The following is a 17949-nucleotide window of genomic DNA, read 5'->3' as shown; positions in this document are numbered from 1 at the left end:
ACTTAGAGACTCTAATCCCCAAAAAACTGCATTCCAGATCAGATTTTTATTCCAGACCAGATTTTCATATGCACCTTTACCACTATAAAGGTGGGACATGAAGAGGGGGATGTCAACCACTGATGAAGGGGTCACTGTTCTAAAAACCCCGAAACGCGTCTGGTACAAAAAAAAAACTATTTGGAAGAAGGATATTACCAGACAGAGGAGGCTTGGATATTATCGAAGTATATCGAATTGCCAAAGAGGACAACCCATTAGTACACGAAAGACGTCCGATTTTAAATATAGCACCACGTGTATTCAGCAGTTCGTTTGGCGCTAAATTCGAATCCGACCAAACAGCCCTTGAGACCGGAACCTTAAACTTTCATAGAAATCGGACCGAGTCGAGGGCCTACAGTCCAGCCAAAGAAGACCTCCTGGTAAGATCGTACAGATTCCAAACTAAGCGATCGCTTTTCAGTTAAACACAGCGGGACGCCGCTGTTTCTATGTTTCGAATTTTGGTTACCGAATGAATGTGAGTTGGGAACTATCTATCAGTTGGAACTTATTTCAAATATTCGGGAGAGATTGATAATTCTCATCTGCGATTTATTCCCATTCCAGTAATTATATCGAACATTAATATCGAATATTGTATATTGAAGAATTTTATCGAACATTATAATCGAATATCACTGTCGAATATTTATGATTGACCACCTTTCATAAGTATTATTGCCATTTTTATCTTCAGGATTGGAGACCACACATTATTGCTTCTTAGATTTTAGATATTTGATTATTGGGATCTAAATATGTATGTATGATTTTTTTTTTTTTTATCAATATTATTACCAACTATTGCTATTATTTAATGCTATATTTTGTGACCTACATTGTCCATTTTATCTTGTTTCAATAAAGATCCCTTTACTAATAGAGAGTGCCCCACCATTATCTATTTATTGTACTTATCATTGTCAGACCAGGTGTTGTCTGTCGGTGGGAGCACCTCTGCCTGATTACCTCTCATTCTAGTGCGACATTTTTCTGTAATAAAAATAAGTATGTGTTGTGAGGAATAGGGATTATTATTTAATGTCAGCCATGTTCCCACATCAGCCATCAGCTGTCAGATAGCAGAGGTAGTGAACTCCACTGGGGTACCCTGCTTCAAAGCCGAGTCAAATGGCAGAGAACCTCTAGCAGACCATTCCCCCAGTTCAATGAACATTATCAGACATCACGGAACCGGAATTATGAATCGCCTGTCCATCACAGGCATAAACCAGATACATATTTGAGTCCCTGTGGCCACGATGAACAGACCCGTGGTCATATAGTTGGGTGGTTGGTTTACAATTTCTCACCTCCATTCAGCCAGCCAGGAACCCTGCTAATGTTTCAGGAAAAACCTCTCTGCAGGGGGTCTAGAACATTCCCCCAGTTCAATGAACATTATCAGACATCACGGAACCGGAATTATGAATCGCCTGTCTATCACAGGCATAAACCAGAGAAACCCTACAGAAACCAAATATAACGGTACCATGCTTGGACTCTACTGGTAACCGGAACCCATTAGTCCCAGAACCACCTCCATGCGACATTCTGGTCTGTAGCCATGAGCCCTAATCGGTTTTCTGGCTCAATTGCTGCCAGCCCAGAAGATGGAGAGTGGACCCCTCCCAGAGGCCAGGAGGGGAGGGGCCAGCTACAGGTTAAAAGGCTTGTGCCAGAAAGTGGGCGTGTCTTTTCTCTGAAGGGAGGTCACATCATGCCATGTGTTTAGAGGGACCTGCAACCAGCTGACATCACTGCTTCCCATGTGACTACAGCTAAAAAATCATCATAACCCAAAGGACTCCTATACTGGTAAACTGACTTTTGTTCTGCTTAACCCTGTTTTACCCTATCATCTGTATTTGTAACCTCAGATCACTGTATATCTTTGTGTGTATAGTATTATTTCTAGTGACCCCTTAAGGCGATTAAATATATAATTTAATCTTGTGCTGTCTTGTATCTCGATCATGAATCCCCATGTTTCGGCCTAGTTATACACTACTGCGGGTTGGTTTCTCACCCTATATAATCCTGTTAGCGGACCAAGCTTATATCAAACGAGAAACTGGTGGCAGTCTTCCTGGGCTGAGGAAGCGCTGTTTTACTGGGGCAGTGAAAAGGCTCCCTCAGCTTGTTGCCTCTTTGTGCCCTTGTGGACAGGATGAGTCTGTGAACACTGTAGCAAGCTGACCTTACCTGCTCCTCAGGGAAGGCGTAACGTCATGCCTTGGAAACCGGTGACCATACCATATCTCGCTGGCTCTACGTATTTCATGTCCGACATCAGTTGGAGTATGGTATTCGTCACATGTGTTATTAGCCGTTCTGCAGTGAATTTACATTGTCATTCAGTGGTAAAATTTGTTTGTGATACAGCCTTTTTGGGGAAAATTGGTTGGTGAATGTAGACTTTCTTCTGTAGGGACTGAGTAATTGTGTCAATTAGCCATTCAGTGGTGAATTTTTTTTGTGAAACACCCATTTTTGGGGAAATTGAAGGGTGATTTGTAAAATATATTCCGTAGGGACTAACAATTCGTCGATTAGCCATTCAGTGGTGAAATTTGTTTGTGATACAGACGTTTTGGGGAAAATTGTTCGGTGAATGTAGACTTTCTTCTGTAGGGACTGAGTAATTGCGTCAATTAGCCATTCAGTGGTGAAATTTGTTTGTAATACAGCTTACTGGGGGGGGAAATGGGTCAGTAGCTGTAACTACGGTCAGGGACAATATATGTCCTTTATGGTCCACTGGGTAAATGTGGTTCCTGCTCAGCCACACCAGCAACTTGGCTAAATGATGCCGCTTCTGCCTCCACATTCTCACGCCGTTGGTCCCGTGACAATGTCTGCCTCTGACTCCTTATCCTCCACTGTGTCCTCAGCCTTCACTGGAGGGACAATTCACAGTGCTCCTCCAGCATATGATATGTGCAGGGCATGGCGGTGTCATGCTGTTCTACACCTCGTTTGCCTGGGCGAATGGAGTCACACAGGGGAGGAACTGCTCCATGTCCTTCATTAAGAAATCAAATCCTGGCTTTCTCCGCGACAACTCAAAATCGAAACCATGGTGACCAACAACGGGAAGAGCATGGTGTCGGCACTGCGTCAAGTAGTGCTGAGCCATGTGCCCTGCATGGCACACGTGTTGAATCAGGTTGTCAAGGGGTTTCTTCCGCCCATCTGACAGACATCCTAAAAATGGCCAGGAAACTTTGCATGTACTTTAGTCACTTGTACACCGCAAAACACACCCTCTTTGAGCTACAGCAGCAGAATGGCATCCCCCAACATAGGCTGATATGCGACGTTTCCACCCGTTGGAATTCCACCCTCCATATGTTGGACCGACTATACGAACAGAGAAAGGCCATAAACGATTTCTTGATGATCCAAGTGGACAGGAGTACTCCCCTGTGTAACTTCGATGTCAGCCAGTGGCAGCTCATGCCCTTTGAGGAGGCCATGTTATTTGTCAGTTGCCAGGACAACGGGATGAACAATGTCATTCCACTGCTTTATGTCCTGGAACAGATGCTGGTAAATCTGGCTGGTCAGGGGACTGGAGACATGGTGCCTAGATCTCACGGCCACATGAGCCCTGTGGGGGCTGAACTGGAGGAGGAGGAAGACATGGGGCACAAGAAATGTGTAGCGAAATGGGTGGTTTTTCTACACAGGTGACAGGAGAGGAGGAGAAGGAGCAGCTAGAGGAGCTACAGGGTGATGAAAAAGTCGAGGCAGATGACCCAGACACACCCTTTGGTAGTATGCAGTGGAGATGGAGGAAGTGAGTCCCGTCCGAAAAAATGCGCCAGACTGTGGAACACCTAGATTTTGGCAAGGGAGATTGCCGCAAGGGGGTGCTCCAGTGAACAGTTGCGGGCCTGTTTGGTGTGGCTCGCCTTCTCCCTTTTGCCACCCCACTGCCTCTTCCAGCCTGTTGCGGTGCTGCAGATCCCTCCCCCTCTGTACTGCTGTCCTCGCTCGGCTAGCCACCTTCCCAGGTTGGGTCAGTGATTTCCTCTTCCACCACCTCCTCTTCCACTTCCTCACTCTGGTCATCCTCCTGACTTGTTAACCTAACAACAACCTCACTTATTGACAACTGTGTCTCATCCTCATCATCAACCTCTTGAGACACTAATTGCCGTTCCCCACCATCATCTTCTTGTGACTGTGGAAGCTTAAGAGTTTGGGCATCAGTGCACAAGATCTCCTCATGTCCCTCTTCAAGTGGGCTTGGCGAGAGTCCCAAATCAAGGAATGGCGATGAAAAGAGCTCCTCGGAATATCCGAGTGTGGGATCACTTGTTTGCCAAGACTCTCTATGGTGGGAGGAGGGAGGATCGGGGTTGGGATTCTGTTGACCAGACTCTTGACTACTGAGACTGGACTTTGTGGAAGACAGGGTGGTGCTTAACCGACTATCTGCTGTAATCCAACCGACCACCTGGTCGCACTGCTGTGACTTGTCCTGCACCACCCTGCAAACTGGGACATGAAGCTAGGTATCATGGATGAGTGTGTTTCTTGTGCTCTGGCAGCAGGTACAGTTTTACCGCACCCAGGGCCACTGCCTCTGCGTGCACAATCAGCAGCACGGCTACTTCCCCGCCACTACTTGCAAGTATGTCACACATACAGTAGCACAGGTTTTGTAAGTGTATACAAATAAATTAAACTGAATGTCACTGATATTTAGGATGTGCAAACATTATACAGGAGATGTAGCGCAGGTAATGTCGCTGTCACTAGCGGCTAATAAAAAATTACAGGGAATATCACTGATATTTATTATGCACAAACGTTATACAGGAGATGTAGTGCAGGTAATGTCGCTGCCGACAGCAGCGAAAAAAATTTGACTGAATGTAACTGATATTTAGGATGCGCAAACATTATACAGGAGATGTAGAACAGGTAATGTAACTGTCGGCACCGGACACCGTCTACGTAAACAGTACAATGGATGTCACTGATATTTTTAGTATGCGCACACGTTAAACAGGAGATGTAGAGCCGATAATGTCGCTGTCGGCAGTGTCTACGGAAAAAGTGCACTGGACGTCAGATATTTTTCGGATGCGCACACGTTATATAGGAGATGTAGAGCAGGTAATGTCACTGTAACAGCGAACACCGTCTACGGAACAAGTACACTGGATGTCACAGATATTTTTAGGCTGCGCACACGTTACACAGGAGATGTAGCTTAGATAATGTCGCTGTCTGCAGCGGCCAAACAATTGCAAGCTATTTAGCGCAGGTTGCTCTAAAGATATATATTGCTGCCAGATACAATAGTCCTTAAAAGGACATTTGGGTCTCTAACACCAACCCTGCCTAACCAAAAAATAAAATTCAATTCCGTACACTATTTGTCCCTTCTACAGCACAGCTCTCCCTGACTAAGACTGGCCGAACCATGTGTCATTGGGTGCTTTATAGCACCCGATGATGCATTCCGGCCAGCCAATCACTGTAATGCCAGTAACCAATATGACTACGGCATTACAGTTAGTGACAGTACTTACCTGCACGTTTATTGGCTGTGTAGTAGCCAACAAACATGCGGTGAGCTAGAGCACACGCAGTATTCGGCAAAACACCGCGATTTGCTAAACATCGCGATGCTCTAGCCGAACTGGTGTTCAGCCGAGCATGCTCGATCATCACTACTATTGACCAAATGCTGACCAAGTGAAGGAGGATGCTCAACAGACAGGATCCGTTTTTTAGGGGTTATTGTTTTAACGGATCAGAGGAACGGCAAAATAATCAGTGACGTCAACACAAACTTACTGGTCACACCCTCTCCACTCTGTCGGGGGGCTCTACTTGTATAAGCGTTTAATAGAACAGGTTCTGTAGATATCTATGTGGAATTAGCTGACGACGGTGTAAAAAGAGTGCGCTCTTTCACACTATAGTAGGATCTTAGATCTCTGCACGGTTCTTTATAACTGGCACTAACATTGACCTGTAAGGCTGAGTTCACACTTGAGTTATATGGTCAGTTTTGGCCCCGTAACTGCCCAAATAAATGAAGTGTGCAGTGATTCTAAGAGCGACGCCTGTCATTTGTGTGTCATACCGACTCACATTAATGTTTCACTACCACAGCAGACTCCCTATGCATGTTACTACAAGGCACAGTGTTCTACACCACTATACAGGCTCTGCAGCCAGGAAATAGCCGTTTTTTGATGAGATTCGCAACACATAAATTCGGATCAAAACAGCGAACTGGCCGATTCGAATTTTTTAGAAATTCGCTCATCTCTATACAGTACACACAGTGTGCCAGAAAAGTACTGTAAAAATGGAGCCTAGTGTCTAAAGGAGCTGCACATCCTGGCAGTAGAGGACATGGTGCTATAGATAGGAGCTGCTAGACAGCAAATCAGTGCATTCACTTCAGAACTACAAAATGCCCATCTCATGTGCCACAGTTCTGGACTGTCTGCTGCATTGTATATTGCAAATGGTTTCTAAGTTACACTTTTTCAGAAAAGACCACTGTATGTAACCTGTGGTCATTGTAACTAGAGAGGCCACTTGTATTTTCTGTATCAAGATCTGTGCTTGCTTCAATAGGATCCTTTATTGTTTAGTTCCAGTGGATAATAATTTGCCAGTGTTATGTGATGGACACACGGATGCAATGCCCTGACACATGTACTGGAACCAGTCCCGCACCTCTGTATCCATCACATGACCAGGATCAGCTTACAGCAGGATATGGTGGGAGTTGTAGTTTTACAACAGCTGGAGGAGCGCAGGTTGGGCAGCCTTGCTGTACATAGTAAAGGTTCCCGTTCAATGACAGCAAGCAAAAAATGTGAAAACTACGCTGCAAGAGCATGCATCCCCTGTAAGTGGAGACAAACTTCTGCTCCCGCAATCTCAATGTGGTTTGACAAAATTCGGGAGATTATGAGGATGGATGATGTAACCACTTCATTAAGAAACAATGAGAACAAGTTCCTCAATACCTGGAGACGTTGGATAGCATTTCAAGAAACCCAGGAATTCAAGCTCTTGCTTACTACATGAGGTAGAGGATACACCAGAAGGCTTACTTAATGACTTTCCATCCCCCTTTTTTCTTTTTTCTGTGTCCTTCTGTCCTTTCCCTCCCCTCTTCCCTTCGCCCCTCCTCCTGTTCTCTGCGGACCCGCTCCTCCCTCCCTTCAGTTACTATGTTATTGATGGTTCCGACCGCAATATTGAATTACAAGGTGAAATTTCGCTTTTCAACTTCGCTCAGATAACACTTACTTCACTTGACTATGTTACGTCTTGTACCAGGACATATGTTTTTGTTCATAGTCACAACATTTCCCTTGTGAACCACAGACCTGTTATTTTATTCTTGATACTGATTGTGCTGCGTCCCAGTATGTTTTAGAAAAGTAAATAAATAAAGAATAAAAAATATTAAAAATCTTGAAAACCTTCAGCAATAATAGAATTGTTCATTAAAGAAGACCTGTCTCCTATCCTGACGTAATTTGTTTAATAACTACTCGCGTTCCCCATGTAATAACAATTCTGGAGCATCTATTCTTATGACTCTATGATCCATCCCTGTATTATTCCTATTGCTAGAAGTTATGAATGAATTAGGGCTCATTCTGAAGGCCGTATACTGTCCGCAAAAACGCGGATCCATTTTTTCACGGATTACATGCAGATCTATTCACTTGTATGGGGCCCTTTTTTTCCTTTCTACAGCTCCGGAAAACAAATAAAACATGTCCTATACTTGTCAGTGAAAATCAGGACATGGCCCCTTTGAACTCTATGGGTCTGCAAAAATGTGGAATGCACTCCGTTTTTTTGTAGACGTGCTGAATTGTCCGCAAAAAAAAACAGATCCGCGTTTTTGCGGACGGCATATGGCCATCTGAATTAGCCCTTACTAGCAGTTTGCAGTGAAGGTCCAGTTGGGTGTTACTGATTGGGGGGGGGGGGGTCCTGTATCGTCTGACATTGGATAGTATCAGACTTTGCAGGGACACACCCAACTGGTAAGTCGCATCTAGACCTTTATTGCAGACGGCTGACAATTCATTGATAAACTCTAGAATAAAGGGGGTATTAGACGGGCAGATTTTCCGCCCGACGATCGCTGATGAGCGCTTGTATGAATGCTTGTTAGCGATCATCTTGCAGTTTAATACTGCTGCCGATTTCACGGACAATCCAGATTTTTCAGCATGCTGAAAGTTCACCGTTTGCCGGCGGCAGATCATACTGTCTAATTACAATCTGCCGCCGGCAAACCACTGTACAGCATGGGGACAAGCAATGGCATTGCGATCGCCCCTCTCCATGTTACTAAGGAGATCGCTGCATGTAATAGCAACGGTCTCCTCAGCAAGCGAGTAAGCTATTGCCGGGAGGGAATGCTTCCCTCCCGACAATCGTCTGCGTGATCAGGTGAGTAATACACCCTTAACAGGAATAGCATAAAATAAAGTCATAAGAACAGGAGCTCTATAATTGTTATTACATGGGGAATGCAAGTACTTACTAAAACCGACATGTCAGGAGAGGTGACAGCTCCTCTATAAAATGAAAAATATCATTTACTTGCTGAAACGGGAATACTTCTTTATGGCAGTATAGACCAATAAATATAAATGTGTAGTTAGGAAGCAACAAAGATGCATCTTTCTTTATGTTTTACTAATGTTCTTTGCATAAATACCCTAATTCCCTGAAAGACTCTGACAGAATAAAGCATAAGCATGCATACTGCATAATTGATAATGTTTTCATGGATATAATGTTGCTGCTGCAGGATCCTGGAGATATGCGTAGCCTGCTGACAAGGCTTTATTTTCAGTATCCCGGCTTCTGATAACAGGCAGCTTCTCAAGCCTGAGCTATCTGTATTATAGTCAAGTCTATTATTTAGTGCAGCCTCATTCAGATTTTTTTGTTTGGTGACTCTGTTTGCCTCGGTGTGATACCTCACTATAAGGGTACATTCATGTGACTGTATGAATTTTGCTGTCTGCTAAATGCGGATCTGCAAAATACAGATGACATCTGTGTTCTTTTTGCATCCGTTTGTCCGTTACACAAAAGACAGCACATTTCCTATTCTTGCTCGCAAAGCGGACCACTGACCCATTAAATTCAATCGGTAAGCAAAAAAAAAACAGACCCGGCTTCGGTTCTAAGGTACCAGTTGGAACAGAAGGTGAGTCCGGTTTCAAGTTTTAAAGTTTTTGTTTCCACTTTAAAAATCAATTACCAAAGTATTTCAACGAAGTCACACGTGACTTCGCGAATAACTAACTACAGCTCATCGTAGTCTATACATTCTATTGCTGTACAGAGATGGATCTCCGTACAGTATTAATCCAAAGCTCGCTTCGTTCATTACTGTTGATGATAATGGCTGACGGGTAATGAAAACCCAAAGGTCAGTATCTCAGAGAATTAGAATATTATGAAAAAGTTCAATTTTGTAGACTCATGGGGTCACACTCTAATCAGAAAATCAACACAAAATACCTGCAAAGGTTTCCTAAGCCTTTAAATGGTCCCTCCATCTGGTTCATTAGGTTACACAATCATGGGGAAGACTGTTGACTTAACAGTTGTCCAGAAGGCAGTCATTGACACCCTCCACAAGGAGGGTAAGCCACAAAAGGTCATTGCTAAAGAAGGTGGCTGTTCACAGTGTGCTGTATCCAAGCATATTAATGGAAAGTTGAGTGGAAGGAAAAATTGTACTATAAAAAGGTGCACAAGCAAAAGAGATAACCGCAGCCTTGAAAGGATTGTCAAGAAAAGGCCATTATGGAGATGCTGATTTCATTCTCCATGAGGACTTGGCACCTGCCCACACTGTCAAGAGTACCAATACCTAGTTTAATAACCACGGTATCACTGTACTTGATTGGCCAGCAAACTCGCCTGACCTAAACCCCGTAGAGAATTTATGGGGTACTGTCAAGAGGAAAGCAAGGGACACCAGACGAGCTGAAGGCTACTCTCAAAGCAACTTAAGCTTCCATAACACCTCAGCAGTGCCACAAGCTGAAAGGAGCCCCGACCAAGTATTGAGTGTGTATACTATACATACTTTTCAGTAGATCAACATTTCTGTATAAATTTTTTTTTCATTTAATTGGTCTTATATAATAATCTAATGTTCTGACTTTTGGGTTTTCATTAGCTGTAAGCCACAATCATCAACATTAAAACAAATAAACATTTGAAATAGATCACTCTGTGTGTAATGAATCTATATATAAGTATCACTTTTTGATTATATTCTAATTTATTAAGATACACCTGTATGTATCTGGCCAAAAAGTAGACAGATTTATGCTAGTAATTCTTTTTTGGGTCCAATCGGTTGCATGTGAATTTGGCCTGTATTGCATTTTGACACAACACACGGGGCATTGTCTAAAGATAAACCTCTGTACAGTATGATAAGAATGCATTAATAGAGGACTTCTGGAAAGGGGCATAAACATGTTTGGCACATGCCCAGCACAGTGTTCAGTCCATGAGGGATACTGGTTCTTCACAGGAGAAGTACAGTCCAGTACAGTATGTGTCTGTGTTGTTGTATATATTACATGAGCGTCATTTACAGGTTAGTTCCTGCACTGCAGGTTGATCTGTGGCAGCCCAGCAGTTTTGGCAACATCTTAAATAACACCGTCACCGATGTTCACCTATCCAATACCAGTTCTGAGGCTCTGCTAACATACCTGAGGCGAGCCAACGTGGAGCACAGGTAAGATGGTATGCATTGTATATTTCCAACAGTTCCCTATTGTGACTAAACCTAGGATGCTGCTATTGCTACTTACTGTCAGTATTCAGATTTTTATTACTGTAACAAAGCCAGAAGTTTACCTCTATGCTTAGCTTCCCAGTAAATAGACAGGAAAGGCAACAGTGGGGGCAGATTCAAAAATATATATAAAAAGTGTCAAAAAAGAATAAATGATTAGAAATAAAAGTAAAATAAATCTAAAAAATAAGACAATATAGTTTTATCCTACCAGATTTGCCTCAATTCTGACCAATATTTTCTTGTCCAATAGCTGAACACTCGTCAGTAATATCTCAGGAAACATTGAAATAAGACCTAGATTTTACTAAGGATATTATATTTTTTCATTGGACATGACAGTTTTTAGATTGGGACATCAGTACATTGAACAATTTAAAGGAGTTTTCAAGGATGTAGATATTGATGGTGTATCGTCAGGATAGGTCATCAATATTTCATATTGGTGAGGGTCCAGCACCCTTCTGTTTTGGAATGGCATCGGTGGCGGAAATTATACAGTGGACGGAAGACTCCATCCATCATGCAGTTTCCGGGGCTGGCATACTGCAGCCCAGGACCCGTTCACTAGAATGGTAAAGTAGTTGAACTGCAGTACCCGTGCATGGCCACTACACAGTATACAGAACCTTCTACTTCTGGTTTTATACACTGTATAGTTTCCGGCACTGGTGGGTGCCCAAAACAGCAGATCAGTGGAAGTGTTGAGTGTCACGCCCTCACTGATCTGATATTGCTGAGATCCTGAGAATAGGTATCAATTTCTAAGTCCAAGAAAAGCTCTCTAATGGAATCAGTCACCAGGTTAATGCTTCCCTATGTGATGCCTGCATAAAGTAGCTGGGAATCACAGGATAAGTCATCGGTAAGAAAATCTCAGAAAACTCCTTAAAAGATAAATTGCTCCCTAACTCTCTAGAGCAGGGATCAGCAACCTTCTGGGAGTTGTAGTTTCAGAACATCTGGCGTCACGGAGGTTGCTGATTCCTGCTATAGACATTTAAGACACTTTTATCTTCATTACACCATCTCTTTACTGGCATACTTTACACCAATATTTTGCACAAACTATTACTACATCTGGTGTAAAATATGATTTATTTTACCATGCCCTCCTTTTGGAGACATACAGGGTGCCTAAAACACACAGTGAAGGACAATTATCAAGACTGTTGTTCATATATGCCAGTCTTGATCCATCCACGCTGGAGTGAGATGTGCCAAATTTATTCAGAGGCAGATGCCTCTTAATAAATTAGGCGCATCTCTGGCAGTCCATGTGCCAGAAACAGAAGTCTACGTCAGCCGGGGCCTGGAGTACACTTCATTTATAAATTATGCCAAGGGGGCGCACTAAGCCCTGCCCCTCCAGCTAAGTCCTGCTTCTTTTCTTGTGATTAAAGTGTAACTGTCATATTTTTTTATTTGCTAGTTTATTAGAGCTGTAATTACCTCATAATAACAGCTTTCATTAATGTCCTCTGTCCCTTTCCACTGCTCCCTTAAAATACAGTTGCTATGGCTTGTCTGTCTCTGGCTAAGAAGACAGAAAGACGGAGGGGCGGTCCTTCACACTGCATGGCTGCATTAGGCTTCAGCGTAAGGAGGCGTGTCTCTTAGTAATCCAATCTGATTGGCTGGCAGGAAGCTGCTGACTACAGCAAGTGTGTATGAGAAGCGAGGGAAAGCAGTTTTGGCCTCAGAGAACTGGCAGAGAAGCCATCTTGAGAAGGTCCTCATACTGTAAATGTTTAAACAGCCATAACTAAGGGAAAAATTCTAGGAAAACAGTGGTATGTGAAGAAACTAAAGATTGCTTTATGCATAATGCTGCTACAGCAGTAACATATGCAAAAAATAAATAAAAAATTTATGAAAACATGACGGTTACACTTTAAGAAAAGTGGCAAGTAGCAAATGATTGCACAAATATTGCATGCACCATCATTTGTGCCTTTTTTACGCCCCTCTGTACAATTATGTACTTTACATTTTTAGTACAATTTTTACCACAATTCTAGTGCCTTTTCTTAGTAATCTCCCACATTGCAAGCACAGAATTTGCAAAATATACGTTCATTATTACTGCATGGAAATGAAATGTATTTTATTACAATATATTGTTTCCAGCTGCAAATTTGAAAATACAATTATGATTCAAAAGATTATAAACCAAAAATATTATAGTGCCATGTACGTGGCCGTTTAAACTCCCGGGAAGGTTTCTTGTTTATGAAGAACACTTTCTCTGAGAAGCAGATTGAATTAACAGCAATGAAATTGATTCATTATTTCCCGTGTCCCCACATGACCAGCTTTTTCATTGAGTAATTAAACAAAGAACCTATTTGAATTAGAAAGCAGCATGTTAAAAAAGATGGTGGAAATATAGTGATTTATCTTTAAGTCTTTGCACACAGCAGAATAGACTCTACCCTGTATTATAACGTGTGGCATTTTACATTATAATTTCTTGAGAAAATTGTAATGTGTTTATTTAGTCGATGATCCCGTTCAGATTGATTGCTATGCCTTGCAGATCAATTATCACAGAGACAAGCTTTGGAGCCAATGGCATAGACATCATTCAGCTCATATATACCATGCAGGGACTGCATTAAGGTCGCCATACACATTAGATGAGTATCAGCCGAATCTGCCAATAACAGCAGAATCGGCCGCAGGTGTCATCAGAAAGAATGATCGGGTATGTTTGCTTTCAACATGCCTGATGCTTTTGTATGGAGATAAGGCACCACTATAGGTGTCTGTCAGTGGATTAAGCGTGCATGTGTATGAGGATGTCAGGAGAAACTGCTGTCGATTGACTGAGCATTCAGCCGGAAGCTGTCTAAAGTGTATGGCTAGCTTCATGTTTCCCCGTATCCTCATGGGAGGCCTGAACAATTTCTCTCTTCTGCTCCCCTCCCATTGTACAACATTCAGTCTCACCGATACAGAAAGAGAAACTGCAACTGCATCTCTCTCCTTTATGTCTACTTTTTTGTGTGCAGAAAAATAGTAGAAAAAAGTAGGTTCTTTTTAATGAAATATATTGTCAAATGGACTGACTTTTTATATTTTTATATGCCTTAAGGGGTACACTTTAAGTATAACTATATACTACATAAATATTTATTTATATATATATTTTTTTTTAGTATTCTATTACAAGATTTGCAGAATGTGATTGAAAAACAGAATCATTCCAAATCTAAAAGGAAACGTAGATCATTGCCAAAATATGATTATGAAGATTACCATCCACTTGAAGAGGTAAGTTTCTTCAGAGCATGAAAACTATGAAAGTACATTATCAGGATTTACTTTTGAGAAACTGTTTAATAATTTTGCATCCTAATGTCCATATCACACAAAAAATCTACATAAAATATCCTTTACTAGTTTAACAGTAATTGTCAGTTTATAGGGGTTTTCTGAGATTTTTTAACTGATTGGTGGGGGTTTGACCCCTGGGACCTCCACTGATTAGCTGTTTGAGAAGGCACCGGCAATGTCAAATGGCTTTGCCTAAGCCATTTGACATCATGTTCACCGGTGGTCACGTGGCCTAGGTGCAGCTCATCCCCATTGAAGTGAGTGGAGCGGAGCTGCAATACCAAGCACAGCTGCTATATAATGTATGGTGCTATACTTTGTGAGCTAAGAGGAGGCCTTTTCAAGCAGCTGATCGGTGGGGGTCCTGGGTGTTGGACCTCCACTGATCAGATACTGTCATCAGTAGTGCTGAGCGAAGCAAGCTGCGGATGCTTTATCCGAAGACTCTTTGTTCAAAACTTCGGAATAATACTGAAACAGAAACTTGGCTTTGGTTCCGAGGTAATAGTCAGAACTGAAGCCGAGTTCGGTTTCAAGTTTTAAAGTGGTTTTCCACTTTAAAAATCAACTCCCGAAGTTATTTAACAATGTCAACAATGCAACTTCGCGAATAACTAACTTTGGCTCAGTACAGTATTATTCCGAAATTTTGAACGAAGTGACTTTACATAAACATCCGAAGCTTGCTCTGCTCAACACTAGTCATCAGTATAAAAATCTTGTAAAACCCCTTTAAAGAGTCTTCTTAGCTAAACTATAACTGAGGATTGCTAAGATCTGTCTTCTACTGAATACAGAAGACGCCTGTGTAAAAGTCAAATGGGCAGTGATAGTACACAAGTACATAGCCAGGGACTGGTGTAGAGAAAAGAAGCAGGCCGGGAGCCTGTGTATGTTATACACAGGCGTCTTAAGCGCTTAGTGGAACTGAAAACTAAAGACAGGCTTTCCTCAGTAATGCTCAGAGCTTTGCTAAGAAGAGTGGTGCGCCAGCAATGGGGCCAGGAGAGGCAATCGCCTTAGGCAGCACCAGGTAGGGGGAAAGAGGGAGCGAGCAGAAAGGGCCATGGACAATTAGCGCTCTCATTGTAGCAAAGGTATAAGGTTAAGAAATTAGCTTTGGAGGGGGCGCCGTTTCAGTTTTCGCCTCAGGCAGCAGAAATGCTAGGTGACCCCTGCTCTTTACAGTCAGTTTTCTAGTACAAAGAAACATCTTTCCCTAATAAATCATATTACAAAATATTAATCATCCCTGTCCCTACTCTATATAAAAAAATAAACCAAAATGGCAGTTTCACTTCAAAGTAAAAGATATCTAATATTTTACAGATAGAGGTTAAGCTTATATGGTGTGTACAGTCTAAAGGATGACTTGTCATCTTTCATGTATATTTTAGTAACTATTTGCTTTTCCCATGTAATAACAATTCTGGAGCATCTATTCTGTACAATTCTGGAGCATCTATGGTGTTGTACGATTCCTATATTATTCCTGCTAAGTTTTTGAATGAATTGCCAGTAGCCTGCAATAAAGGTCCAGATGGGTGTTACCAGTTGGGGGGGGGGGGGGGTCCCTGCACAGTCTGACGCTATTCAGTCAGTGCTGGTAGTGTCAGACTATGCACAGACAGACTACAGCTAGTAATGGCACAACATAGAGTCATAATGTAATGCCCCCAAGTGGCATTACGACTCCTACACCCTGCTTCTGTCTGTATCTGCAATAACCATGTCATCTTATACTTTTATATATAGTGTGCATTTCTTCTTAAGCATTTGTATTGTTCATGCAATAACCTGGTTCCCCAGCGGGTGGCAGCAGACTTGGCAGTGCTACTAAATGTGTAGCTACCTGTTTCAATCATTAAGGTGACAAACTGTAAAGCATAATTAGGCCTTGTTCCCGGAAGGGAATACCGGATAATGCCACCCTTCTATTTGCTGGCGTTTCATTGCATAGTGGTGAAACTACAGAGTAAAGACACCCCCGCGCTCTATTTGGTATTAACGGCCGTGATACCTAAAAGTCAGTCAGTAATGAGCGCTTAGTGCACACCTGCTTGGTTCTCTGGTTATACCTGAGAGGGAAACTGTTCTCGGACACTCTACTCGTCCGGGCAGAGACCTTGTGGTAGCCGTTGCTACATCAGTTAGTAACTGTATATATACAGTATTTTTCGCCCTATAAGACGCACCGGCCCATAAGACGCATCAACACACCGGAAAACCGAAATGCTGGTATGGTCAGAAGTATGGACACACTGAAGATAATTGCTAGCAGTTAAGCGAATATCCCCTGAGGCCAAGGACCGCCCCTCGGGAGGAAAAATACTAGGTCCCGAAGATCCAGCCTTCATGCCTAGATATGTGGGAGGCCACCCTGTGATTGAAGTTAGCATTAACGGGGTAACGTTTTCTGCTTTGATTGACATCGGATCTCAAGTGGCTACCATCCGCCGATCAGCATTCGAAATATGCCGGAAAGGAGCCCAATTGACACAACCCCCGAAATCATGGATCCACATCAGATCTAATAACGGCCAAACGGTACCCGTCCTAGGTTATTGGGAACCCACCTTACGGATTAAAGATACCGAACTCCTACACCACGGAATAGTCGTGATCCAAGTTCCAGACAATGATGAAGAACCTGTTGTCCTTGGGATAAATGTAATCGGGAACTGTTACACTGAAGTGCAAGAAGCCTTGAAGAAAACTCTACTAATTGCATCCAATGCGACTCAACGTGTCATCAGCCAGACCCTCCAAGTGCTAACCGCTCAACTAAAATTCATAACCGACAGGGAGAAAACTGCTGCGTTCGCATAAATGATGCTCAACCTATTAGACTTTAACCTGGAGCAGAGAGCCTGATATGGTGCCGAGCTTGCATCGGTGTCCGAGGTCAGGATTACCAGGCCCTCGTGGAGACCCTACCATTGCAGGATCACCCTCTTGTGCGAGTCACCAGGAGCCTGGTCACTGTGTTGCGTGGAAGAGTACCCATCCCCTTGATCAATCTAAGTGGTGAAGCTGTGGAACTAAAGAAATATGATCCAGTGGTGAGTCTACAAGACATCCTGGATTCCCCTACTGTTGCTGCACAACAAGCGCTTCAAACAGCGGAAGTAGTGAAAGATCCGCCTGAGCAGCCTTGGTGGGCCGAACTACACATTGGAGATGCCACCACCTCTGCCGAACAACTCAAAGGTGTGTTGGACTTAGCCAAGGTGCACCACCAAGTCTTCAGCAAACACCCCTTGGACTATGGTCAAACGAACAAAATTATAGCAAAATTAACAACATGACGCACAAAGATGCGTACCCACTGCCACGAATTGAAGAGTCTCTAGAAGCCCTGGGATCTGCTGCTTATTTCTCAACCCTCGATCTAACCAGTGGCTATTGGCAAGTCCCTATTGCGAAGATGAGGAGAAAACAGCCTTCAATACCCCAATGGGTCTGTTTGAGTTCAACTACATGCCATTTGGACTGTGAAACGCCCCTGGGACATTCCAGAGACTCATGGAAAGATGCCTTAGACACAAAACCCATATTCCAGACTCTAGCTGTCACGATCAGTGTGGGGGAAAAACTCCACACTAAACACAGGAGGGAAGGGGAACAGTAACTGGGCCTGGAAACTAGGGACGGAACAGGTCACCTCCTAAACAACCCTAATCTGGGCCCTAACTACCTATCAATATGAATATACCTTG

General features: G+C 42.9%; 1 protein-coding gene across 1 annotated transcript in view; it reads left to right on the top strand.

The window, feature by feature from the left end:
• CPA6 (carboxypeptidase A6) overlaps positions 1-17949 on the top strand; it is a 297565-nt gene that overhangs the window by 236252 nt on the left and 43364 nt on the right. The window contains exons 3-4 of the mRNA XM_044295393.1: positions 10707-10831; positions 14053-14167. Coding sequence (XP_044151328.1) covers positions 10707-10831; positions 14053-14167 — 240 coding nt within the window. The remainder of the gene's footprint in view (positions 1-10706; positions 10832-14052; positions 14168-17949) is intronic.

The sequence above is a fragment of the Bufo gargarizans genome, chromosome 5 (genome assembly GCF_014858855.1).
Source record: "Bufo gargarizans isolate SCDJY-AF-19 chromosome 5, ASM1485885v1, whole genome shotgun sequence".
Classification (NCBI taxonomy): Eukaryota; Metazoa; Chordata; class Amphibia; order Anura; family Bufonidae; genus Bufo; species Bufo gargarizans.
This window is presented reverse-complemented; position numbering and strand designations above follow the sequence as displayed.